Source organism: Meriones unguiculatus, chromosome 8 (genome assembly GCF_030254825.1).
Source record: "Meriones unguiculatus strain TT.TT164.6M chromosome 8, Bangor_MerUng_6.1, whole genome shotgun sequence".
Lineage (NCBI taxonomy): Eukaryota > Metazoa > Chordata > Mammalia > Rodentia > Muridae > Meriones > Meriones unguiculatus.
Window position 1 is genome coordinate 77,725,044 of NC_083356.1, and position 27,555 is coordinate 77,752,598.

The 27,555-nt window shown below is 45.2% G+C and overlaps 2 protein-coding genes, 1 long non-coding RNA gene and 1 pseudogene across 3 annotated transcripts in view; 3 read left to right on the forward strand and 1 right to left on the reverse strand.

Annotated features, from left to right (window-relative positions):
* The window catches only part of Stom (stomatin), a 22,568-nt gene extending 19,192 nt beyond the window's left edge, over positions 1-3,376 (reverse strand). Inside the window, exon 1 of the mRNA XM_021653683.2 lies at positions 3,226-3,376. Within this exon, the coding sequence (XP_021509358.1) occupies positions 3,226-3,316 (91 nt within the window). The 5' untranslated portion in view covers positions 3,317-3,376. The remainder of the gene's footprint in view (positions 1-3,225) is intronic.
* LOC132655885 (uncharacterized) overlaps positions 1-13,940 on the forward strand; it is a 27,515-nt gene extending 13,575 nt beyond the window's left edge. The window contains exons 2-4 of the long non-coding RNA XR_009593822.1: positions 8,989-9,078; positions 9,901-10,077; positions 13,652-13,940. This is a non-coding gene — a long non-coding RNA (uncharacterized LOC132655885). The remainder of the gene's footprint in view (positions 1-8,988; positions 9,079-9,900; positions 10,078-13,651) is intronic.
* Positions 1-27,555, forward strand: part of Cntrl (centriolin) — a 327,805-nt gene that overhangs the window by 234,561 nt on the left and 65,689 nt on the right. The gene's annotated exons all lie outside the window — the stretch shown is intronic.
* LOC110558643 (microtubule-associated protein RP/EB family member 1-like) lies at positions 5,318-6,737 on the forward strand (annotated as a pseudogene).

A 27,555-nucleotide genomic window follows, 5' to 3' on the forward strand; every position in this document is an offset into this window, starting at 1 on the left:
AAATATTTCCTGATGATAATTAGCTCAATTACCATGTCACAGAGCTTGTGACACGACTGCACTGAAACTCTTACATGTGACGTATTCCATAAAGACGGGGTCAGCAGACTGAGGAAAACAAGCTCATGATAAAGGTCTGGGGGAGGGCCTGGTCTTGGCCACACAGGGAGTGCAAACGTCACCAAGCTTTTAACCACCTGTGCCCTCGGCCCTCTGGGTGGAAAACAGGTTACACATTCCTCTCTTTGAAGAGAAAACCCTGTGTGTCTAACATTCCTGGTTTCCCTAGTGCTTATCTGTGATCACAAGGCCTCCCTGACTCCTATGTATATCTGTATATCTTTTATTTGATCCTTAAAGTCCTGCGGGGTAGGGCAGTGAGATTGCCTGACTGTATGATGAGGAACTTGCCTGAGTGACCCGGGTGGTCAGTGATGGCCCTGAGGCCACGCCCCAGGCTTTTCACTCTAACGACTCCCGTTTCCTCACACTATGCTACCTTCCCATCACTGTTCGCTTCAGCGGACAGCATCATTTTATTGTCTCGTACTTGAAGGCATTTTCTTGGTCATATCAAACAAGAGCAAGAGGCTCAAGTTTCTTCAGTAGTCCCAGAATGTAGACAGAGACAGAAAAAGGAGCAAGTGTGTAACCAAGATCCAGTGCACACTTTTTACTTCTTGTTCCTCTAACTTCTCTGTCTTCGGCCATAACAACTGAAATAAACACATCAATCCCATGGTTCTGCTTATTTGCAAGAGGTCCTCCCAAAGGGACTTATCTTGTTGACACAGCTCCTCTTTGCAACAACACATTTCTTTGCAATCCACCCACACTGTTCCATTACAAACTGAATGCACTGGCTTTAGGTTAAAGGACAGGCTTGGTCATATTTATCTATGGAGGAAAAGTCCTTTACAAAGACATAAAGAGACGAGTCCCGGCTTTGTAATTCCACGGCTTCTATCAGAGGCAGTCCTCTGGAGTGGCTTTATCTGAGAGTCCTAACTCACCCTCGGTTCCTCTGGGCTTCCTTTGTTTACTGACTGCCTCAGCCTCAGTGAAGTCCTGAAGTTGGACCAGACCCTAGACTTTGGTACCTGTTTTGCAGACATTTGTAGGATCAGGAAAATGGTTCAGAAAATCAGTGCCTGGCTTGGAAACTTGGTTCTGAATTTTTTGGGCTGTCTGCAGTTTTATCACTCTGACTCAGCTTCCTTACTGAAAGATGGGGAATAAAGACATTTCCTTGTCGCAGGATTGCAATTCGATGTTTGTCAAGTTTTTCAGCCATGTTTGGAACATGATTCACACTTGAGAAGTTCTGTTTAATACATTGTAGTAACAGGTTTCTTCCTAATGTAAAATCTGAGCTTACCATTACACACACACACATACACACACACACACACACACACACATATATATAAAGGTGGGCAGGTGAGATGCCTCAGTCCACAAAGACGATTGCTGACAACAAGGATGACCTAAATTTTATCACTGGATCACACCTGTTGGAAGGAAAGATCTACTTTTGCAAGTTGTCTCTGACCTCCACAAGACAGCCATGTCAGATATGTGTGTGCACGCACTTGAGAGAGCAGGCACCCACCCGCCCACGCCCCCCCCACAATGTAAAGCTTTTAAAATAAGAAGTGACAAAATCAAGCAGCTAAGCAAAAGTTCATTTGTGTATACACTTGAGAAAAAGCACATTCATTTCCACTAATTCTAAAAGATTTCTGTTTAAAACAGCTAAGTTGTAGAACCAAGAAAAGGGAGTTAGACCTAAAACCCAAACTGGTCTGTGACCAAGAAAACAAAATGATCTTTAAGTACAGAGATCGTTTTATTCCCAGGACACTGCTCCAAATCCATTTTCCACTTCGGTGGTCCCGGTACAAGTAACAGAGACTACCAACACACCCCCACTTTTATCTAGGCACCAGACCACTACTGAAGAGGGAATACTAGACAGTATTTTCCTGTTCAAGTTTTAGAATCAATGAAATACGAATTTAAAATATGACCCCACTAATCCTGTGTGACTAAGTCAATTTCTTTGAGTATCAGTTGTGAGGATTCAATAAAATAACATTTATACAATATTTAGCAGAATGCTTCGCCTAGTAAGCGTGGGCTTTTGTCCGTTTTGCAATTACTCTCTTTAATTTTATTATACTCCCAATTTGGGGGGGAGGGGTAAAGTACAGAGAAGGATTCACGCGAACATGCTTTTACGCATGACACTGAGGGATGAGAACCCAGTAGGTTCTTTATACTGTACTCTGGAGCCGTCTGAAATTCCCGTGATACTCCCCATAAGGACTCAAAGGTAAATAGATGTTCCTGGACAAGGAGATGGGACTCAGATGGGGGGGACAGGCCGGCTTTGCCAATAATCCGAAGAGATGACAGCGTTCTCTGTTGGATGATGGGAAAGCCCGCTCAGCCTCCTAAATCTCTTCCGCTGTTTCATCCTCTCTAAAATTCCATCTTTAGAAATAATTCCTTCGGATTAGCAAAGCCCCCGCGAGGATAGCAGTACTCCTGAGAGGTTTATTATCTTTTACTGGGCACCTCCTGACCCCAAGGAGTTATGCAATTTAAAGGCTCAAGGAGGTAGTTGGCTTTGGGGCTCTAATTTCTTCACAGAGGCTAGGAATGGGGCAGGGCCTCTTACAGTTCTTGCCTTCAAGGCTAGGAGGAATGCCCCGGCGGAGTGCTGAGCCACCCAGCTCTTTTCCTTGGAAGAAAGGGTCTCTTTAAGACAAACGTGGACAGAATGAGGCGGACAGCGGGCCTGGAAGGAACAACGGGGAGCCCTAATCTCTTCTGCCCACACCGCCGACTGGGTCACAGGGGGACGGCTTCCCTTCCCACCTCCTGGCTTCCAGGGCCTGCCCTGGCCCGCGTGCACCGCGCCAGATAAGGCAGCGCTGGCACCTGTTACCTTGGACCGAGGGATAAGCGAACCTCCGCCTGCCAGGGTGCCGAGCAAAGGCTACACGCCCCCGGCGCGAGGGCGCCGTGCTGGCTGTCACGCGAGCAGCACCCCAGCACCCCGAAGGCACCATCTCCCAGCCCGAGAAGAGGGCGGCTCCGCGAAGCGCGCACCGTGCGCTGGAGACGCGCCTTTCGGAACCCGGCGGGTCTCGCGGCCCGCGTGGGGCTCGGTACCCGGCGCCGGGCTCGGGGAGGCTGTGCCAGGGACGAGGGACTCACCCCTGAAGGACTCGGGGAGCCGCTGGGCCTGGCTGTGGCCGACCTGTCGTTTCTCGGACATGTCGCTGGAGCCGGTGTCGCTTCTTACCATATCAAGGCTAGAGCCTCACAGACGGCCGTTAGTAACAACGGGGGCTCGGGCTGCGGGTGCAGCCCCGCCCCCAGCCGGAGACCTGCCCAATAGGAGGCCGGGAACGGCGAGGGCACGCCCCTTCCCTCCGCTCTTCCTCAGCTCGTGCTGAAAGGCGTGGCATGAGGGGGCATGTCTGAGGGGCGTGGCCTGACGGGCAGTATCCAGGGGCTTGGAGAGAAAGGTGAGGCGGCTGGAGTCTCGCCTCTGCCTCCAGGGCCCGGGAGGGGGACTACCCGACGGGCGGGAACAGGGTGGTGCTGAGGAGCGGTTCTTGAGCAAGGCTTCCTGTGGTCCCAGGCGTTAGCGGAGAGGAAGGAGTGGCCTCTTCCAGCGGGGTGAGGCAGGTTGAGAGGGTCGACGAGGACCCTGAGGACAGCCTGGAGCACAGGGTAGGCAACGTGAGAGGAAGGAGTCCATGCCAACGCCCTTGCCCCCAAAGAGGGCGGATTCCCGCGAGATGCATTTACTTAAGTTGGGGAGCATCTGGCTCTAGCAGTTGATAATGCAGTGGGCAGAGACGGACGCAGTGCCACCCCTAGTGAAGTTTATATTATACCACAAACAAACAAGCTAAGGGTGTTGCAAAAGCAACAGCACAAAGAATCCACTTTCGGTTAATAGAGCCCAGAAGTCTTCTATAAATAAGGATGTGGCCCTTGGATGTACCCGGAAAGATGACGAGGAGCCAACCTTGGTGAGCGGGTCCAGTCTTGTTCATGAGAGTGGGAAGGTGAGGCCCGGATTCTGACATTACATTTTTACAGTGCCCAGGCTGTGGAGGAAGTTTTTGCCAGAACGCTCTCAGTCTGAAGCTGCCTCTTGGGAGTTTGTGACTGAAACCTTATGTTTGAAAAAAAAAAATACTGCTGTTTTACTCTTCCTAGTTAGTCCTAACGCAGACTGTTCTGGGAAATGTTAAGAACATTAAAAAAAAAAAACAAAAAAAAAACCACTTTTAAAGGCATGTTATTTTGAATAAGCACAGGATCACAGAAAGCTGAAGAGACATTACAGCCGTCAGAAGCAGCCTCTACCCACGGTAGTCGTATAGTTATCTCTTCTTTACATGTAGTCTCAAAACAGGAAATTAACCCTGGCAGAATGAGTACATAAACATGCCATTTGACCATACACCTAGAGTCTTATAAACACCGTTATTAAAATAGAGGTTTTTCATCACTGCCAAGATCTCCCTCTCCCCTGCCCCGCGCGTGCGTGCGTGCGTGTCTTTTAATGTAATCAGTATGAGCTGTGTAATTGCAGATGCCTTATGATGATTCCCTATCATGCAATGCAAACCTCTTCTTGACTTCATAGCACTGGAACACTGGTGCTGTCCAGAAGAAAACAGGAGCACGTAGTGGTGGCAAGGGATCAAGAAGACCTTTGCTTGAGGGTGGAGGTTTTTAAACCTTGCAATTCAGCTCTCCCAAATTGACTTCCCATACAACAGGTCAAATGCTTTCAAAGAACTGCTTATAGTCCTGGCGATGGTGTCATGGCTCATGTAATCACATTATTGGCCTTTTAGACACAAGCTGTTTAGCAGGGAAGGAGGGGACTATCGTAGTTTAATGGTCTGTTCCCTTGGAATCATCCTTGACAAAGTCCACAGTTCTTTTTTCTTTTTTTCCATTCTGCCATAAATAAGTCACAGAGACATGAACTTCCTGCATATGCTGTGGTTCTCAGGGAAGCAGAGCAAGGAGGAAATTAAACCTTTTTGCATAGTGTGGTAAAGCATTTAGGTTTCACTGTTTTGTTTTGTTTTGTTTTTACTAGAAAGAAAAATGGTGTTTCAAAGTGTATTTGTCTGTACTGCTATGGAACTAAACTCTCAAGGCAATCCCAACCCACGTCATTTCTGAGGCACCGCCCTTTGGGACAGAGGGTTTGGTAAACATTTGCTGGCACTCGGTTCAGATTGCATCAGTTCTGCCATTAGTTCTGGGCCCCAGATGAAGAACAAACTTTTGGGAATAGATGAGAGTTTCCAATTCTGAGTTAAATATTTTGACTTCCATTTGCCCATAACACTGATTTATTTTGGCTTTCACACACTTTCTATAAATGCATGGTTTAAACGTAGTTTAAAAATAAACTATGGGTCCGACGGTTTGAACGAGACAAAGACGGAACCAGAGCCGGGCGCGTGGTCAGTGGATGCAGGTCCCCTGAGAGCCGAAGATGGCAGTGAATGTGTACCCGACCTCAGTCATCAGTGACAACCAGAGTCGACGTGACATGCTGGCCTGAATCAAAGAATCTCTGCAGCTGAATCTGACAAAGGTAGAACAGTTGTGTTCAGGGGCTGCACACTGAGTGTGTGGACATGCTGTTCCCTGGCTCCCTTGCCTTGAAGAAAGTGAAATTTCAAGCTAAGCTAGAACATGAATATATTTAGAACTTCAAAATACTACAAGCACGTTTCAGGAGGATGGGCATTGACAAAGAAATTCCTGTGGCTAAATTAGTAAAAGGAAAATTTCAGGACAATTTTGAATTTGTTCAATGGTTCAAGAAGTTTTTTGATGCAAATTATGATGGAAAAGAGTATGACCTTGTAGCTGCCAGACAAGGTCAAGGAACTTCGGTGGCTCCTTCTCTTGTCGCTCCAGCTCTGAGTAAACCGAAGAAACCTCTTGGGCTCCGAGACTGCAGCTCCACAGAGACCCATTGCAACACAGAGAACTACTGCAGCTCTAAGGCTGGCCCAGGGATGGTGCAGAAGAATCCTGGTGTGGGCGATGGGGACGATGGAGCAGCTGACCTGATGCAGCGGGTCAAAGAGTTGAAGCTCACTGTTGAAGACTTGGAGAAGGAGAGAGTCTTCTACTTCGGAGAGCTGAGGAAAAGTGAACTGGTTTGCCAGGAGAATGAGGGGGAAAATGACCCCTACTGCAGGGAATTGCAGATATTCTTTATGCCACAGAAGAAGGCTTTGTGATACCCGATGAAGGGGGCCCGCAGGAGGAACAAGAAGAGTGTTAAGCAGCCTGGACCAGCAGAGCAACATCTGAAGTCTTCCCTCTAAATCGTGCTTAACGGTCAAATACTCCCTTTTCTTATTCTTAGAGAACTCACCGGTTTCTTTTCATAAGCGAAAAGCGCCTCTTCTTCAAAGTGCACTTTGCAGAAGTCTCACCTTTTCGGATGAGTTTGAATTAGGAGCTGTTGCCTTGTAGCAGAGCAGTGTTAACATCTACTTGGTTCACCAGAGGAACAGAAAGGCCGACATGGGTCTCTTTACGTGGACGCTAGTCACACTGACTGACGGAGAAGGGGGCTTCATAATACATAATAAACCTCAGAGAAATGTAAAGACTGAATTGAACTTTAAGCTAATGTGAAATTTTAGCAGAGAACGAATTAATCAATAAATGCCCTAAGAGTGTTTTAAAAAAATAAAATAAAAAATAAACTATGTCTCGGTGGTTAAGAGCACTTCATGTTTTTTCAGAGGGCCTGAGTTCAATTCCCAGCACCCACATGGGAAGTTTGCAACCACCTGTAACATCAGCTCCACGGATCCACTCGCTCTTGTCAGGTCTCTGAGAAAGTCAGACACACGTGCAATGCACTTACATGCATGCAGCAAAACACTCATGCGGCTCACAGACAGACAGACAGACAAACACACACACACACACACACACACACACACACACACACACAGCATATATCTCCTTTAAATTTTTCCATAATGATCAGAAGTTAGAATTCTCCAAAAGAGGCCTGGAGAGATGGCTTGGTCCCCCATCGTAAGGAGGGAGTTTGGATCCCAGAGGTGCTGAGGGCCCCTGAAGCAGAGGCAAAGAAAGATGGAGGGGAGAGAGATGTTCGTGGACAGAGCAAGGGACCAAACCACTACACCAAAAGGGGCACAAAATTCCAGTAAAACAGGGATATCATAAAAAAGGATACTTGAACCCGCATGAAAACTCAACCTCTTAGCATAAGTGGTTGTCAGCTCTGGAGCCCTCAAAAGTCTGAGAAGTCTGCATAACTTGCCAGTAAGTTTTTGTTTTGCACTGAGCTGTTTTCCTGTCTTCTAATTTCTTATTAGACAGAGGAAAGAGAGAAAAAAAGAAAGAAAAGAAAAAAAAGAAAAAAGAAAAGAAAAGAAAGAAAGCAGCCATGTGCCAGCTGGTGTCACTAATGCCCATACAGCCTGGCATCCTCCGGCTCTGCAGAGTCTGACCTCCATGCACACAAAGGTTCACACACTTGAACACATACATGCACATATGCTCATGTAGACAAATTGTTCTTAAAAAGTGTTTTCTAAGAGAACTTCGGGCCTTAAAAACGGAATTTTAGGTGAAGCTATGGATCAATAGAAAATAAATTTGCTTACAATTTTATCACCTCTAATAACTATTATTATAAGTTTTAAAGATTTGTGCGTCAGTGTTTTGCTTTGCCTGTACGTCTGTGTATCGCTCGTGTGCCTGCAGAGTTCAGAAGATGGTGTTGGATGCCCTGAAACTGGACTTACTGGTGGTTATAAACCACCATATGCATGCTGGGAACCGAACCCAGTCCTTTGCAAGAGCATAAATACCCTTAACTGCTGAGCCATCTCTCCAGCCCCTTTCATAATTTTGGCAACTTTTTCAAAAAGATTTTATTTTTAATTATGTGTATTGTTTGGTCTCAAGCCAGGGACAAATGGCCAACTGAGGTACCTGTTGAACATATGAAAGCAGACCTGGCCACCGTTGGCTATCTGTTACAAGTGTGACTGGCATACCCCACCCCTCCACCCTAAAGTTCTCCAGCCCAGGGGTGGGCTGCCCATCCACAAACTGCCCCTCCCTGTATAATCCAGCCATTTTGCTTGCCTTTACTCTCCTGGTTGTCCCCTCCCTCTTCTGCTCAAGTGGCCTGGCTCAGGGTCATGTTCACTCTGGACTCTCCCAGATGTCTTTGCCTCTGGCTGTGCTCTCTCTTTTATCCACAGTCCACTTCCTCCTCCGCCGTACCTGGGAGCAGTCATGTCCTCCTCTTCATTTCTTTTTTCATCCATGTGTGTGTGGGATTGTGCGTGTGAGTGTAGCGCTCCTGGAGGTCAGAGGTGGTGTGAGAACCCTGGAGCTAGAGTAACAGGCAGTTGTGGGTTGCCCAGTATGGATGCTGGAACCAAACTCTGGTCCTCTGAAAGGGCGTCAAGGTGATTCAACAACAATATATATCCTTCATTGCTTTTTCCTTTACATTGCTGTCATTTGACTAGTATATTCAGGTTACCAAATTAAATATTGATTGATGATGATGATGATGACATTAGGACATGGAGATGGGGTGGAAAGACATGCCATGAATCCATAATTGAATGAGTCCTGAGAAAATTTAATTAGTCTTTTTCCTGTGCTCCTAAGAAATGCTTCAGTAGGAACAGGAAAGTCCTTAATTATCTGACCCTTTAAACTGCTGATCCGGGCTGTTCTTGCTGCCTTCAGTGAAGTCAGCTAGCCAAATACCCTCCAGAAATAGGAATAACAAGCTGTGGGTTTGTGTCAGCCTGGTAAATCTGATGTTTCTCCGGGTGGGTTAATTCCAATTTACTGCATCACAGTAAGACTTTTATTATTATTTTTTTTTTTATTTTTGTCTTTTGTCTTCTTCAGGAAACAGGAAATTGCTCCAGCAGTGAATCATCACCGGGGAATTTTGTTCACTTGGGGTGTAGCAGCAGATCCATTACATCACAGTATGTGGTAAGTTATGGGTAGTCCAGCTTTTTGGGACCTATGGGGGAAGGTATTACTTTAGGTAGCAGTGTTGGTATTTAATAGATGTATCTAAGGGACACTCTTATTAATCTGCTTTATAAGCTCACCCAGCTAACGTTTATTGACGATCCACCGTGTGCCCGATTGCACACTAGGTGTGCAGAGTGCATCAACGAACAAAATGACAGCCGTTCCTGACCTGATTGTCCTAGTGTTCTCTTTGCACATACTAGTTATTAGAGTTTCTATAACAAAGTCCCACAGGCTGGGCAGCTTAAGCATTAGAAATTTGTCTTTCTTGTTCTAGGCCAGGGATTCTCAACCTTCCTAATGCTGAGACCCTTTAATAGAGTTCCTCATGTTGTGGTGACCCTCTCCCCAACCATAAATTATTTTTGTTGCTACTTCATAACTGCAATTTTGCTAGTTATGAATTGTCATATAAATAATATCTGAAATGCAGGGTATCTGATATGCCACCCCTGTGAAAGAGTCATTCAATCATCCCCCCCCACACACACACCCCTGAGAGGGGTCACAACCCACAGGTTGAGAATCACTGCTCTAGAGCTTAGCAGTCCAGGACCACCGTGTCTGCAGGATTGTTTTTTTGTTTTTTTTTTTTTTTTTTTTTTTTTTTTTTTTTTTTTTTTTCCCTAAGGGCTATGAGAGAATGATCTGTCCCAAGCCCCTCTCTCATTTTCTTCCCTATTTGCTTGTGTCTAGATCTCCCTTTTTCTTAGAATACAATCAAACTTGGATCTGGGTCTACCCTAATGACCTAATTTTAACTTAATTCCTTTATAGATCTTGTTTCCAAATGCAGCCGAGTGCTGAGGTACTGACATCCAAGGCTTTAGCATCTGAATTTGGGGACAATGCATTTTTACCTCATAATAACATCTACGAGTACAAGGGCCTTCTCTGCTGTGACAAATGTGTTGCTGTCAAGCATGTGCTAAAGTAAACCCTTCCTCCCTCAAGGTATTTGTTTGTTTGGTCATTTACTTCACTATTTTACAGCTATAAGAAAACTAACTAAAGGCAAAACTCTGATACAAAATCCCTACCCATTGTCATGATTGTCTACTTAACACAGCTTCTGACCAAGGAACACATGTAACAAGAGAGTGTAACTACATTTTTTGAGCTATAAGAAGAAAGAAACAATGTTTCCAGGAAGAACAAAAAACTGCCAACAGGTGGGGACTATCGGGGCAGACGTTGAATGTGAGAAAAATACACTGTATATATGTGTGAAAATGTCATAAGGAAACATCATTTTTTACAATGAATATACATTCATTTTAAAAACTGTTGGAAGACATTTGTATCCATATGGCAAAATCCTATTTTGTACTTAAATTTTTACAGATTATTTCAGTGCTTTATCTGTTTGGGAGTTTTGTCTGCATTAATGTCTCTATGGAGGACAGAGGAGGGTGTTGGATCCCCTGGGCCTAGAGTAACAGAAGCTGCCTCTTAGGTGCTGGGAACTGAACCGGGTCCTCTGGAAGAGCAACCAGTGCTCTTACCTCCTGAGCCATCTCTCCAGCTGCTCCTGGCTGAGTTTAAATGGAGCTCAGGTAGATCTAGGCCTAGAGTAGAGCCAGCAGCTGTTTTGGTTGGCTCTAGACACTGATTATCTGGGGTTTGAGACTTTGAACACGGTGACCAAATGAAGGTGGTCACCATGGCCTCATGGGAGTTGGTGGGCAGATGAGTCAGAGTGCTTATTCCTGTGCCCTGAGGTATTTCTGATGCTGTGACCCAGTGAGAGGACAAGGAAATAATATTTCTCCTCCCGCCCCACACCTCTGGTTTTTCGACACGAGGTTTCTCTGTGTAGCTTTGGCTGTCTCACTTTGCAGACCAGGCTGGCCTCCAACTCACAGAGGTCCGCCTGCCTCTGCCTCCCCGGGCGCTGGGATTAAAGGTGTGCCTCACCACGCCTGCCTGGAGATGGTATTTCTCAATGTTGCATGGTGGCTGCCATTCAGATGCTTCCCACAGTGTAGTGTATCTAGTCTAGCATCCCAGGGAGAGTGGATCAGAAGCGAGAGGTAAAGGAACTGTCTGCTCATCTGCAACTCCCTTAGCAGAATGTGGGTGTGGCACAGTCTCCTTCAACACGGTTTCTGCTCGTTGGAGAGCTTCGGTTCATTGGTGACTTCAGCTGGTGACAAGTTGGAAGAATTGCAAGGATTTGGGCGAACAGGGAGGATAGAGAAGGAAGAATTTTATCCGCTTTGCTGGAATGCAGGAGAATGGAGAGTGTAGGAGAGCAAAATTACCACACAGAAGGCATTAATCAGTGAAATTCCAGTTAACTGTCACCAAGGCCACATCAGCAGGCTCTTGTAGAAGCTCTCCTTTTCTGTCTATGCTCTGCCTGCCACCTAGTGTTCATGCTCATGTACTTCCCGAGTCCTAGCTAGGACTGAAAGAAGGCTTGACCTCTTGGCACTCCTCTTGACTCCCTGGAGTTCCTACACTCCAGGGTTTTCTCTTGGTCTTGCAGCCAACACAGTTAGGGTCCAGAGGAAGCCTCACAAACCACTCAGACACCGGTCTCAGATATAGATGGTTTAATGAACACAGCCCCCCAAGACTGACCACTGCACATGGTCAGTGGACTCTTGAGCCGAACTGTGACATTGATTGTCTTTCAGAGTTAACTTTATAAAGGCAAAAACTGAAATTAGCTCTCATAGGGGGTGGGGGGGGAGTGAGGACAGGGGAACAGAGTAGTCACTTCTGACTCGTTATTTTTGCTAATTGGGAAAAGCAGTTCTAGCTAACCTTGAAAGTGTGCCTGGCAGTTGGGGCTAGCTGTGCCCTCTGTTCAGAACAACTAGGAAATGAAATAAACTTAACTGTCCTTCAACTGATGAATGGATAATAAAAATTCATGTTGTAGCACAAGTGTGTCTGCATGCACACACATATCCACACACATCAATACGCATGTACACAGATACACAATAAATGTATACATAAAAAATTTTAGATGCTTTTAATTTCTCCCTGTTTTTATGTGACTCTTTGTTTTAATGTTAAATCCTACCCCTTCTTTTTTGTTTCATCCAGATGACCACAATTCAGAATTTTAACGCATCTTTTGGAGGGACCTATTTCAACTCATAACCAATGAGTTATTCAGCTATGTAAAGAATGCATGATAATTAACACAACTTATGCCTGTTGGTGTCAGTTTCGACTGTGAAGATCTAGGATTTTCCCTTTGTGGAACTGGGGAGGTAGGGAGTCAGTAAAGGTGCTTGCCATGAGGGCCTGAGTCTGGTTCCCTAGAACCCATGTCAAAAATAGGCATGGTGCACACCTAGAGGTAGAAACAGGAGGATCCCTAGGACACACTGGCCACCCAGCCTAGCCTCTCAGTGACCTCCCTGTTCAGTAGAAACAGACCGAAGACAATTGGTATCAACCTGCGGCTCACCACGCACCTGCATACACACACTCATTATCCCCTTGTCAACTTTTAAAAGGTTTATTTATTATGTATACAGTTGTTCTTTCTGCATGAACACTGCACACCAGAAGAGCGCACCAGATCTCATCACAGATGGTTGTGAGCCACCACTTAGTTGCTAGGAATTGAACTCAGGACCTCTGGAAGAGCAGCCAGTGCTCTTAACCTCTGAGCCATCTCTCCAGCCCTCACCTTCTCCTTAATGCTTTAGGCAGATAGATTCGATACAGGAGGAAATTGGACTACTAGAACAAAGAGCAGAGGATTGGATTTGTTCCTGATGAATAACATGATGGCAGAGTTAGCAGTAATAAACAATCTGTCAGATGTGGAGGCATTAAATGAAGCACTTTGAGATACACATCTTGAAAATTTAAGCACAAATCTCTTACTACACAAAGATCCAATTTGGCAATCCTTACCAGTGTGTTAGTGACAGAAATCACACAGTAACAAATTCGTTAAAAGTACACCACTGCTATTTTAAGGATTCCTCAACTCACTTATTCTATATAGTTCTAAGCCTCCCTGTACTGCAAATCTATAGGTGTACTTACATTTAAATCACAAATGTTTAAATACACCTTAAGACAGACCTGCTGGGGTGGTGGATGCAGCTCAGTTGGTAGAGTACTTGCCTGGCACCATCTTGGGTTACCCCGCCACTTGGGAGATGGAGGCAAGGGAATCAGGAGTGCAGAGTGATCCTCAGCTACATAGTGAGTTCAAGGCCAGTGTGGCTACGTGAGATCCTGCCAAAAACTAACGCAAAACAACCCAAAAACTGACAGCATTTTTGTCACAGTGCTGAGACATAAATATGTTATGTATTCAAATAAAGTCTGAACATGGAATACACATGCCCATTCTGCCTTTGCTTGTTTTATCTTTTGTTTTGTTTTCTGGTATTGCTGATGTTTAAACCCAGCTCTTCATGTCCTCTAGGCAAGCATCCTACCTTTGATCTACACCCCCAGCCCCACAAAATCTACTTGAGACAATGAAAAGATTTCAACACTCCTGGGTTTTCTCAATAAATCAGACTTTTTTTTTTTTTTTTGCCAGAAGGAAAGGAAAAGATTCTTTTAAAGACTCATGTTAAGAAGTTGCTTGGTGTGAGGAGCAGCTCAGTGAGGAAGCTCTTGCTGTGTGAGCACAGGGTGCTGCATTCAACTCACAGCACCGTGTCAGAAGCTGCGACGGCTGAAGAGATGGCCTCACCGAGTTGCTCCTGCCCAGGACCTTGGCTTAGTTCCTGGCACCCACATAGGGTGGCTCACACCCACCTGAGCTCCAGCTCCAGGAGCTCTACCACCATCTTCTGGCTTCCGTGGGTTCCTGCACACACAAACTCATGCAGGCAAGCTCGTGGGGTGTGTGTGTGAATGTGAGTGTGTGTGTGTGTGTGTGTGTGTGCCTGTAATTCCAGCAGTGGAAGGGGGAGACAGGAGCACCCTAGGGGTATAGTGGCTAGCCAGCCTAACCAGGTTCAGTGAGAGAACCTGTCTCGGAATATAAGTGATAAAGGAAGCCGGATATCCAGTGTCACTAGCCACACACATATGCATACAGGAGCACACATACACACTCACAAAAATAAATTTAGGGGCTGAACATACGGCTCAGTGGTTAAGCTGTGTACCGCTCTGTAGAAGACCCAAATTCCAGCACCAGAACCCATGTGGACCTACTAAGTACCACCTGTAACTCTGGCTCCAGAGGTTCCAATCTCCCTTCTACCCTCTTCAGGCGTGTGCACTCACACACACACACACACACACACACACACACACACACATAAATACACACGTAATTAAAACCAAAGTCTTAACATTTTAAAATACAGCATTGTTTCACAGAAGACAAAACAGAAGAGGAAGGGGCGAAACTTAAGCATCCTTAAATCCGAAGTTCTGCCTTTGAGAGGGAAACCCGGGTCAGAGGCCAGGCTCGACAAAGGCTCAGTGCTCTGGATGTCATCACGACACCTTTGCTTCTCAATGCTGGCTTTGCCTCAGCGAGCTGCTCACCGTGGCCCTGGGTAAAGAAATGGAGAGTGTGTGGCTAGACAATGTGCCCATTAGTAAGGCAGAGCTAGGGAGGGCACCAGTGTCACAAGCACCGCCTAGCTGAGAAGTCAGTGGGTTTTATGGTGAAGTGCAGTCACCATTGGCTTATTTCCACCACAGCCTCTGTCCTCACTATGTCTCTCTGTCCAGAAGTAGCTTTTAGCCTAGTGGAAAATGCGAGAATCAACAGAAGTCTCCATTTCAGCGTAAGTTCAGAGCTGGTTCTCTGCAATGTTGAGGTCCTGCCCCTCGGGAGCTCAGAATTAATGATCTGTTGTCTTGTTTGTTTCTGATGACACATTTTCCAAAGTTGAAATACACAGTCCATAAGGGTAGCTGGGTGTGGGAAAGTATCTGCTCTCGATTCCATTAGATAATTTGTTTATAGAGTGTTTGATTAGCGTTTTTATGACCTTAGATTTCATAGTCATAAAAAGATGGGCGATGGAAGGGAGGAACCCCTTCCTCAGGGAATAAAGTCACGGTCCCATAAAACTACTCATATGAGTTTTCTCAAACATTGAGTTAAAAGGTAAAAAATATAATCTGTATGCTGGCTAGACACATGGTTCCCATTACCAAGGAGATAGAAGTTGCTATTGCACAGCCAGCCAGGAGAACTGCCTTCCAAAGAACACAAAGAATTCTCTGGGCGCTCCTTACTCCTCTCCTTTCCAGTAATAATGGTCCTTGGGAAATTGTGGCCCCACAACAAGGCTGCACTACCGAGGGACTTGGGGTCTTCCGGAATGAAGGAGATCAGAACAGAGGCCAACAGTGTGTCCGCAGAGGATAAGGAAGCCACGGCTCTGCTTATTATCTATCTCCACTTGTTCTCCACCTCCCTAACGGCTGTTGGGATAGGACTGTGACAATGACTTATTGGCTAAATCATTTTATTTTCTCCTCTTTCTCTGCGACTTTTTGGGGGTGGCTCGTGTTATCACGTGACTATACTGTCATCTGCTTGTGATAATACAGTTGGAACTTCATGTTTATCGTGTTTGGGGACATGAGCTTTTTCCTGTAAGTGAAGGCCTAGTGAAACAATGCCAGTTTGCAGAAGGCTGTGTTGTGCCAGCTTTTTCCATTTATCTTCTTATCCAGCCTCAGCCCTTCTCTGCTCTGGGCTAGATTGTCACCCAGAGTTTTTTTCATCTATGGCTTCTACAAATGAGAAGTACCAGTGAGAAATCAGAGGGTACAAAGGGAGAGAGGGCAGGCTACTTATTTTCTTCTTCTCTTCCAGGTTTGCTGTGCAGCTGCGTCCCTTCGTGATTACAGCTTCGTGGGAAGGCTCCTCTTACAGCCCTGGCTATCCCTGATCTCTTATAAAAGCATCCCACCCCTTTCTCCCCTAGGCTTAGGCATGGTCACAGCCAATTATGAAAGACTCGATATTGCAAAACCTAATATATGCATACATGGAAATGTCACAGTGAAACTTATTCATTTGCATACTTACTATGCTAATTTTAGTGAGAGTAAATTAAAATTTAGAGTAGTCAACATTGGCATTTTTAGGTTGCAGCTAAAGACATTTTCTCCCTAATAATACCAGGAATATTAAACCAAATTGAATATAAAAATTTTCTTATTACACCCCTATAAAAAAATCTTAAAAAGTCTTAGAAACAAGCAGTTCTAGATGTCTTGAGTAACTACACTTTGATAACAGAATAACATTTTCTCAAATTGAATCACATTATTATTTTGATCTTACTTGGGATTAAACCAGGCTGAGAACTGAGAGTCTTCTAAATGAGCATTTTTACATACAAAGAGAAAACTCGCTTCAGGGGCCATCCCCTCAATGAGTACTTGCTGAGTCTATGATATGATGGGCACAGGTTGGTGCCAAGAAGTAGAACTAGAAACTCTTATCAATAGTATCAAATGGAGATATATTTAGCTGTGTGTGGGCTCAACAGCAGGGTGGGGGGAGATGAAGAAAGGACTCTGCAAGCTGGAATAGAGGCTAACAGAGCCACTCATTTTGGACAACGGAGACAAAAACTAAAAACAACGAAAGAGAAGTTTGAAGAGGTGGGGTAGGCCATACAGAAGGCAACATCCTTGTGACTGGAGCCTGCAAAGGAGAGGAGAGGAAGAGTAGTGCTGAGACAGTGTGTGCTGGGTGATTTCTTGTCATTATTCCTCCTTGGCACCAAGCACACTCCCAGAAGTGGCACTGGTGCATGCGCTGTGCCAACATCCATGAGTTAACCTCACAGATGAAAGACCGGCATTCTCACATGGCATTTAGCCAGTTTGGCAGCTGTGGTTCCAATTGGTTTTTCAGAGACCTAAGAGAAAGACATGAAATTCTTTTATGATGAGCAACACTTGCTTGCGGGCGCCCAGAACGATAGCATGGAAACCACTGCCCAGCAGCCTTCGAGGCTCTCTATAGTTCTCTGGTGCAGTCATCTAGTTCAGAGAGAATTTAAAGCTCCCTCGAGTTCCTGCCACCTCACTTCCAAACTCTGGCTTGTTTGGTGTTTTGTTTGAGATGGGGTCTTACTGTGTAGCCCTGGCTGGCCTTGAACTCACAGAAATCTGGCTGCCTCAGCCTTGCCCTACCTGTGTGTGTGTTTTTCTGTTTGTTTGTTTTGTTACGTTTTGCTTGGACAGTGGAAAGAGATCCCACTTCCTTTGCTAGGTGAGCGGTGATATCTTATTTGTTGCCATCTGAGACTTGGCAACAGTTTTAAATGAGGGTTTCTCTGAGACCTTCTATTTCTCCACGTGACATTTTCTTAGCCCTTCCCTGTGGCTGCACTTTTTATTTTTATTTTTTACATATGATTTGGACTTCTCCATAAACTTGACACTTGACTATTCTACTGCCTTCTGGAGGTCTTGAGGTTTTAGACACCACACAGTGAAGGCGGCTAATTGTCACACCGTCATCTCACTTCCAAGCCCTTCCTTTCATAGCGCTTATCTGTGAACTAGCGTGCACAGACAGGGCCTAACAGCAGTCACTCTGCACTCAGAAAGGCCCTGGAAGCCCAACCTTCAATCCCTTTTAATTTATCTCTCAAGTCTAGCCCCTAACTCCACCCCCTGCTGCCAGCTGTCTTTCTGGGCCGTTTTGACAACTTCCTAATTGACCTCACTCTGTATGTCTCCCTCCCTCTCTCTCTCTCTCTTTCTCTGTATGTGTGTGTGTGTGTGTGTGTTGTTGTTGTTTTGGTGCTGGGGCGTGGTCCCATGGTCTCATGCTTCCTAAATAAGCACCCCAGCTTGAGCTACATCCCTTACCTGGAAGACTTAACAATCTTTGTAGAGTGAAAAAAGAAATCTCAAAGGAAGTAAATGTGGTAAATGTGAAGAGAATACAATGAACTTCCATACACCCATCTTCCAGAATCAGCAGGCTGCTCCCTCTCTGCTCCCTTTTAATCCATTCTCCAGTTTTCTGCTTGGCTTCTCATATTGTGCTTCTGAAGCCCAAGCTGGCCATGTCCTCATGAGTTTTACCGTGTTCATGTCCACACTCCTTATATGGCCACGAATTTCCCATGAACCACCTTTGTACTGTTCCAGTCACATCTCTTCCTGGACTCTTAACTGAAGTTTTTCTGGTTCATTGGTCTTTTTCCAAATTTCCTTAATCATACTGCAACTTGAACCAGCTAATTGGCATGTATTTCATATTTCATTTGAGTTATCCTTTCTAAGTGAAATATTTCCTAATCTGCTGGATGAGACAAGTTCTGTTAATAGTTCATATTTTCAAATACTTTCCTACATATTATCTAATTTATTTCACAGTTTACACATGAAGATAGATACTAATCATCATCATTATTCTCATCCCCATTTTACTAGATAAGGAAATTGAGGCACAAAGATCTTTATCCTACTCAAAGTCACAGACATTGCAAGTCTCCTGGTTCCTCCTTTTTCCTTTTTGCTACACACTCTAATGGCAACCTAGGTTATCAGGGCACTGTGGAGAGCTGGTGAAGGTGCTGGGCAGGCACGGAGATAGACTGTGGCGTAAGGTTACCTCAAAGGCAGGGTGTGACCAAAGCATGGCATTCAACTCAAACTCTGGCTGCTGTTGCCTATGGATGGTGGGTATTGGTATGTTAGGGTAAAGAATTCCAGTGCCAGGAGAATTAACAATGATAGAAGGAATTATTGTTGGAATGTATGATAGTAAATACATTTTTCAGGTTTGGGCATGGTGGCTCACACCTTTAGTCCCAGCATTTGGAAAGCGGAGGCAGGCAGATCTCTGAGCTCAGGCTAGCCTGGTCTATAGTACAGCAAATTCTAGGACAGCCAGGGCTACATGGAAAAGCCTGCCTTGAAATAAATAAATAAATTCCAAGAAATACGTTAACCCACTCCCTCTTCTACCTTCTGCTGCAGTGGGCATTCATTGGCTGTTCATCGCTGCCAGGAGAAGGGCTCTGTTCCATTTGACCAGCTGGAAGTTACTGTCCCGTTAGCCATTGCTATCGAGACAGGTTCTTGTATATTCCAGGTTGGCCTTAAACTCACTATGGAGCTAAAACAAACAAACAAACAAACAAAAAACATTGATCTCCTGATCTTTCTGCCTCCATTCTGAGTGTTTTGGGATTACAAGCAAGCACCACTGCACCAACTCTATTCCATTACTTTCATGCATGGCCCAGGACGACCTGGTCCCCTCCGGATGTTATAAGTCACAGAATCATAAGATACAGCGCCTGGACACAAGAAGCATCGGAAAGTAAAGCTGCTGTTTGCCACCGTGGGTTCTCATGACAGTCCTCTCTGAAGCCATGATTATTTGGCCACTGCAACCCCCTGACCTTCTTCAGTTATTTCTTTCACTTTTGAGATAATATAACTACATCACTTTCCCTTTCCCCTTCCTCCCTTCCAACCATCCTGTACACCTGCTTCTTGCTGTATTTCAAAATCATGGTCTTGTATGTTTTCAGGGATGACCACTTGACATCAGAAAATCAGCTGGTGTGCTCTTCCACCCCAGTCTCCTGGGGAAGACTGTTTCTTCTACTCTCAGCCTCTCTTAGTTGTGTGTGGTTCTTCGTGTAGGGTTGAGGCCTTGTGATCCCCCCGCCCCCGCCATCCACATCGCTATGTCTGTTGGTGCCGACCTTGCTTAGCTCATGTTTATGTACCATGCTGGTGAGACTTCATGGGTGTGGCTCCTGCTGGTCTTCAACCAAGTCTTGTGGCTGTGTGTTTGCACAGATCTTTCAAGGAGGCAAGGTTTGTAGGGTCTAAGCTCTGTCTTGTCAATATATTTCTCCTAGCCAGTTCCTACTCCTCCATCAAATGTGGCTTTCTACCTACCTGCTTTTCCTTTGATTCCTGGCATTCCAACTTTAGTTATCACCAGTATGTGTTTGTAACATGGCATTGGTTTAATCTGACTGCAGGAAGCATGGATTCATGGGTACTCCAGGCCCTTCAATCATCTTTTTCCTCAAAGGACAAGTTATACCATGTTTGTAAATAAACACTTACTAGCATTGATATGTCATCTGCATTTTCTTTATACTTAGGAGAACTTTTTTAAAAAGCACTATATTACTTTAAAGTATATACACAGGGTTTCCAAAAGTCATCTAGCTCTCTTATTAACTAATGTTTCAAAATACACTACTGGAAGTGTATTATTGATTATTTAATAATGTGGTAAACATGATAAAGATTCTTAAACTGGAGCCTCATGTCCTATATATTCTTTTCTTCCTTGTCCAGCTGGAAACTGAACTCAGGGCCTTGTTCAGGCTAGGAAGTATTCCACCACAGAAGCTAAAATTCCCCAACTCTTTGCTAGATCTTAGGAAACGACACATCCACTTCCTAATAATTCTTAGAGACAAACTAGCTTACTTAGTGTTATTAGTAAAAACTTGTTAATTAGCAGGGAAGTCTTTCTAGTTGTTTATGTCTAGTTGTTCTGGAGTGAATACATTTTGTACTGGAAGTCACCAATGGTAAAGAAGATGTCACCTGTTTCCAAACGGCAGTTTCTCTTTAACATCTTTTTCACAAACATTATGCAGCTACAATAAGCGGTAGCTCCACACTGCTTCTCTTATTGCCCCGACCCGCGGGACTCAGTTATTTGTGGGATTCGAGGAAGACTCTACCTGAAAGGCAAAACAGGTGAGAAAGAGAAACAAGACCAAGCAAAGTCTTGTCAAGGTCTGTTTATTGTAAGCCAAGGTACAGACTATAAACGAAGGAAAGGAGGGACTTGGGAGGGGGGGAAGTTAAGCTGTTAGGAGGGAGGAATTTGAGCTGGAATTTGAATTGACTCCAGCTCAAAGGTTGGGGCAAAGGCGGGGTTGTTAGTGCAGCTGTCTGGGGGCTATTATCTTGTAAATTTCCTCAGAAAGCCCTTTCTGCACTAATCTATTCTTGTTGTCTTGAGTCAATGTTTTTCTAAGGGAGGGCTTCTTTGGCTCTGGGCTCAGGGTCAGTCGGAGAGACTCTCTGGCTCCTGGCTCAGGGTCAGTCTTTGGCATCTCCCCCTATTTTATTTCTTTGGGCGAAGCATCTGTCTTAGGCTACACGATGTTGCCCCCAGGTCCAGCACTATTATCGATTTTTTGGGTGGCACGCCTGTCTTAGGTTACATGGGCTGCATCCATTCTTGGCACTCCTGCAGAGAGTGGGCCCCCAAGACATGGACCCATGCTATCCCCGTCTCTGGCGGAACCACAGCCTGTATGGTGTTACCTCTGGACTTGGCATCATGCTAATCCCGTCATCGATGACTCCGCAGCCAATTGGGGAGAATGCCCGAAGGCGTCTTTGGAGCCAGCTGAGAAAAGTCAAGGCCGACCGAAGGGGAGTCCGGTGACTCCTCGTCAGGCCCTTGATCAAGCTCTGTCACATTTAGTCGGTGATAATGTACAGACACTGGATGCCTGGTGGCCGAATCGACCTGATTTTTAACAAAGTCAGTTAGTTTTTTGAAGGCCCAGGGACTGAATGAAACAAGGAGCAAAAGGCCAACAAGGGGTCCCAAAATGCTGGACAAAAGAGTGGTTAATAAAGGGAAGGCAGAAAACCAGTTTTGGTACCAAGCCTCGCTTTTTTCCCTATCTCGCTGTCTCTTTTCTAAACTTTCTCATACCTTTTGAAGGCTATTTTCTACCAAGTCAGTTTTATCTGCATAAAAGCAGTATTTTTCCTTGAGGGCTACACACAATCCCCCCTGCTGGAGGAACACTAAATCTAAGCCTCATCTATTTTGTAAAACTACTTCAGCAAGGGAGGAGACAGACTCTTTAAGATAGGCTAGGGAACTTTGAAACTCCTGAATATCACGATCAATGACTGTACTGAGGTGATGATACTGTTGTTGGGAAGTAACCAGCGAAGCAATCCAGGTACCTGCCCCGGCTGCTCCCAGACTCAGGAGCACGGCGATGGTGACAGCAGTGACGGGTTCCCTTTTGACTCTGGACGGAAGACAGTCCTGCTCCCAAAATCTCAGGAATGCATCTGGTGAATGGACTGTTAGGCGGGGGAAGAGCTGAACAAGCACACAGTAATCCTTATTTTTAAGAAAGGTATCAGAAACAATATAAGGAGTCAACCCAGATGAACAGGCAAGATAGGTATCAGGTGCATAGAGATAAGTGAAGGTATTATTTATAACAACAGTCTTATTGCAGACGGGAATGAGGGCTGAGGGAAAAAGCATTCCAGGGGCCCCGTAAGCAGAGACCCGTTCCAGAAACTTGGGCAAGTGTCATTCCTTCCTGGGATTCGGGTTGCCACCGTAAGAAGGATGTGTCATTAGTAACTCAGACCTCTCCAAAAAGAGCCAATCCTTCATAAAACGGCAGAGCAGAATGATAACAAATCCAGCAATCATCGGCCAGGCTAGAATTGGAGTCATGTAAGGCCTGCCAAGAGCCATAGTTACAATCATATTATATATATATATATATATATATATATATATATATATATATATATATATATTTACAATCATCATAACTATAGTTAACCATAGTTACAATCAATTCTGCCTGGGGGGGGGGCCCGCCGGAAGAGTAGGTTGAAAAAGAGTAGAAAGGGAACTGCCGGGAGTCACGGAGGAAATTATCCCTCGAGCTGGCGGGGGCTCCTTTTTAAATGAGGGATGGAGTATGGGGTTAGGCCCTATAGCCACTCGAGTAGCAGAGGGAAGGGTTTTAGTTAATTTTATTTTGAAGGTGAGGCCTGGGTCCTAGAGGAAGGACCCCCAATAGAGTCGAATCTTCCACTCAAATCCTCGGGATGTCCAGTCTTTATCTTTGCCCTTGTCCATAAAGGAAATAATCAAGGGGTTGCACCAGCCTTTTGATTCAGAGGAATGCCAGCAATGGGAAAGCCATTTAGGGTTTGGCCAGCTGACATTTTTTTTTTTTGACAAGTATCCCCAGTAGTTTCACAACTCCAAGATGCACGGTCAAAAGCCTCCTGGAAGCCACATTAATAGTTAATTTTTCTGGTTCGGTGGTTTCCAGGGCAGACATAGATCCCACCCGTGTTGGTTTGCAGAGCAGCTCTGCCTATAGGGCTATGACAACCTACACCCCCACTGCCATCACCGGGAGCGTACTCCAGTGGCATGAATTTATCTGGTGTTCCCCAAGATGCACTGACCCCCAAGGCCAGTTTGCAAAGGTCAGGTGTTAGAGCGGGCCAAGGGATACTTGCGGCAGTTGTGGAGTGGCTCCATACGATGTCTCCAGCCTGACTGATGACTATCCAGGCATAATCGTAAATCTGATCTATAGAAGAGCCAAATGTCGAGGTGCAGAAGCTCAGCAGCAGCCACAAAAGAAGCATCCTTTTCTGCAATTAAACACAATTAGGAAGGAGCCTTCTCAGGGTCATCCCTGGGTGGATTTAATTGTTTAACTAATCGCTCTGGCAACCATCGAGCATTTCCTGCACTGGTGTCATAAACACAGGCAGATCCCCTTCCCCAAATGAGGCCTGGGTCCGGGCCCTGCCACCGTGATGTTAAAGGGTCCTTCCAGAGGACTTGAGCATAATTTTGAGAGGTTTGAGGATGCCACAAGCGATCTGCTGCAGATTTTCCATCCTTCTCCAGGGTAAGGAAGTTTATGACAAACAATGCATGATTAAGTAATTTTTTTTTATTTCCTGGGAGGGGATATAAGATTCCTCCATTTGTTTGTAATTTTGTAAGCATGTTTTTAAGGGTTTGATGAGCCCTTTCAACAATTCCCTGTCCCCGTGGGTTATAGGGAATGCCAGTAATATGTTTTATGCCAAGTTGCATGCAAAATTGTTTAAAGCCAGTGCTGGTATATCCAGGCCCATTGTCTGTCTTAATAATTTTTGGCTGAGGTAGGGTTACAAGACTGGCCAGAACATGACTAATAACATTTTTTGGTGGCCTCCCCTGTTTGTAGAGAGGCGAAAATAAAGCCACTAAAGGTATCAATGGTAACGTGAACAAATTTTAACTTGCCGAATATATTAATGTGGGTGACATCCATTTCCATATTTCTCTGGGGATGAGACCCCGGGGGTTAACTCCCAAGTGGACTTCTGGCAGGAAGGTCACGCACCCTTTACAGTCCCGAACTATTTGTCTGGCCTGTTCTCTAGTTATTTTGTACTTTAATTTAAGTGTTTGGGAGTTAAGATGATGAAGATTGTGTGCATGTCGGGCTTGAGCCAATGGATCTAACACGGAGTCCTGAGTCAACCCTGTAAACTGGGTCGCTTGATCCACAAAATTATTGCCCTGTGATAGGAGGCCTGGTAATCCTGAATGAGCCCGTATATGGCCAATAAAGAATGGGCAATTGCGGTCATGAATGAGCTTTTGAAGAATAGAAAATAAAGGAGCCGAATTAGTAGTAGGTTTTATAAATGGAGCGAGTTCTAACTGGGGAACAGAATGGGCAAGATATGAACTATCTGTATATAAATTAAAAGAAATATTAGGCAGGGTTTTAAAAACCTCAATAATGGCTTGTAATTCTACTAACTGAATGGACCTGTAGCAAGTGAAGATCCGAGCAACCTTTCCGTCTATTGAAAAGGCTGCTTTGGCCATTAGAGGAGCCATCAGGCATTAGCAACTGGGAAGCTTTTAGTCATCCGGGGGAAAATAACTGGCATATTATATAAAAACTGTAATAATTTATTAGGTGGATAATGATTGTCAATTTTTCCCTGAAAGGATATACAGCTAATAGCCCAATCATCGTTATTTTGAATTAGCCAAGAGACCTGTGTTATATTACAGGGTACAATTAAAATATCTGGGTCTTTGCCAAAAACCTTTTCAGCCTGTTCTCTTCCCATCTGAATAAGCTGTGCTATTAAGTAAGGATAGGAGGGAAGAACCTTTGAAGGGGCGGCAGGCAGGTGCATCCAGAGAAGGGGATTATCTTGCAAAAAAACTCCAGTAGGGGAGAAGGGACTGCGGAGCACAACAAATTTAAGTTCTTTCCGGGGAGAGAAATAGTCAATCGTTCGGCGATTAATGGCAGCCTCCACCAGTGTTAAGGCCTTTTGGGCCTCTACAGTAAGTTTTCAGGGGGAGGAGGGGTCAGAATCCCCCCTAAGAATATCAAAAAGGGGTTTTAATTCACCGGTAGTTAATTTTAGGTATGGCCTTAGCCAATTGATATCCCCCAGGAGTCGTTGGAAATCGTTTAAGGTTTTAAGGGTATCTTTTCTTAGTTGAACTTTTTGAGAAATAACTTTATGGGGAAAGAGTTCAAACCCCAGAAATAAATGAGGGGGCTGAACCTGGACCTTGTCTGGAGAGATTTGTAACCCTCGGTGTTGTAATTTTATTACACGTTGCTGAGAGGCAAGATGTAACGGTGAAACATCTGGTCCGGCCAAAAGAATATCATCCATATAATGTATAATATAAAGGGAGGGCCACTGGAGGCGAAGAGGGTCTATGCTTTGAGCCACAAATTTTTGGCATAAAGTGGGACTGTTAGCCATGCCTTGAGGCAAAACACGCCATTGAAAGTGTGGCATTGGGCCAATACAATTTACAGCAGGTAGGCTGAAAGCAAAACGTTTACAATCTTCTGGATGGAGGGGAATAGAAAAGAAACAGTCTTTAAGATCTATCACTATTTTATGAAACCCTTTGGGAATTTTGTAGGGCGCCCATAGGAGCCATGGTCTCATTAATTTTTCTAAGGTCTTGTAAAAGTCTCCATTTGCCTGATTTTTTTTTGTATAACAAAAATGGGTGTATTCCAAGGAGATGTGGAGGGCTCAATATGTCCAGTGGCCAGTTGTTCCTGCACTAACTCTAAGGCTGCTGTCAGTTTTATAGAGAGGGGCCATTGATCTACCCAGACAGGGGCATCACTCTTCCAAGTGATTTTATCTGCCTGTAGTGCAGGAGGCGCAATGGCCCTCAGGAAAAATTTTGAAACCCTAGCCCCGAGCTGTCAGGCTTTTGTTGACTGGCAATAGGCTGAGTCATGCCTTGCTTATTTTTCCCAGGCCTTGACCAGGCAAGAAGAAGCCTTGATGTAACATTTGACTAGCAATTATTTCATTGGGACTACAAATCATTAATTTCATCTGGGCAAGGATATCTCGGCCCCACAGGTTAACGGGGAGGGACTCAACCACATATGGCTGGACTGCACCAGAGTTTCCTTCTGAGTCTTCCCAGGTCAGAATTTTAGAACTTTGTAAGGTGTTTTTAGATTGGCCAATGCCTTGCAGGTGAGTCAGGGAAGGTTGTAAGGGCCGAGCCAAAGGCCAATGATCCTTAGAAAGAACCGTGGCATCTGCCCCGGTGTCTACAAGGCCTATGAACCATTTTTTTGTCTAACTGAAGGCGCAAAGTAGGCCGATCCCGTGAAATGGCCTGGATCCAATAGATATGGGAAGATCCTGGCTCAGTTACCCCACGGGGCCCGCCTAAGGCCGGATATTGGCCATATAAAGGAAGGGGGAGAGCCTGTGCAATTCGCTGTCCTTTAGAAAGACAAATTGGACCTAGAGTAGCGCTGGCCAAAATTTTAATCTCTCCAGTATAGTCGTTGTCGACCACGGAAGGATGTATGGCGAGGTCCTTTAAGGTGGAAGATGCTCGCCCAAGAACAAGGTAAAACATGCCTGGAGGGGAAGGCAGAAATACCCGTGGGAAGGATCTGTACGCCATCCTCAGGTGTTAATATTGTGTTGGAGGAGGCACACAGGTCCAGTCCTGCGCTTCCTGCGGTGGCTCGACTGAGGGTAAGGGGCTGGAGGGGTTTTGAAGAGTGACTTGTGCCTGCCCTGGACTGGTCCCCGAGGCCGGCTGGAATGGAATGATTCTCGGGGACCGGAGCTGGCCCCTCCATCCGTTTCCCTGCAAGGGGGGTAGCGGATTCCCAGCAACATCCGTTTTGGAACGGCATTCGTTGGCCCAATGCTTACCCCTCCGGCATCTGGGACAAACCGTAGCAGGCGAGGGGAAGCTAGAGGCCTGAGCTGGAGTATTAGGTGCCTCAATAGGTGCCCCCACTGTCTTTGGGCACTGCTTAGCAAAATGTCCCACCTGCCCACACTTAAAGCATCCTTTAGATGGGTTTGCTGCCTGTAAGGCGGCCCCGATGGCCAGATTAACACCTTGTGAAATCTTATGGGTAAAGGTGTCAACATCATTACTGAGTCTAATAAAATCATTAAGATCTTTATTTTTTGTGTGTCCTCTAAGAACTGTTTTATAAGCTGAATTAGCATTTTCGAAGGCCAATTGTTTTAAAATGTTTCCATTTGTCTCTTCGGGCCCTGGAATTCTTTCTGCTGCTTCTATAAGTCTAGCTACAAAACCACTGCAAGGTTCTTGAGGGCCTTGTATAATTTTTGTCAGGGCGGTTGTGAGGGACCCTTTTGTAGGAATCGCCCTCC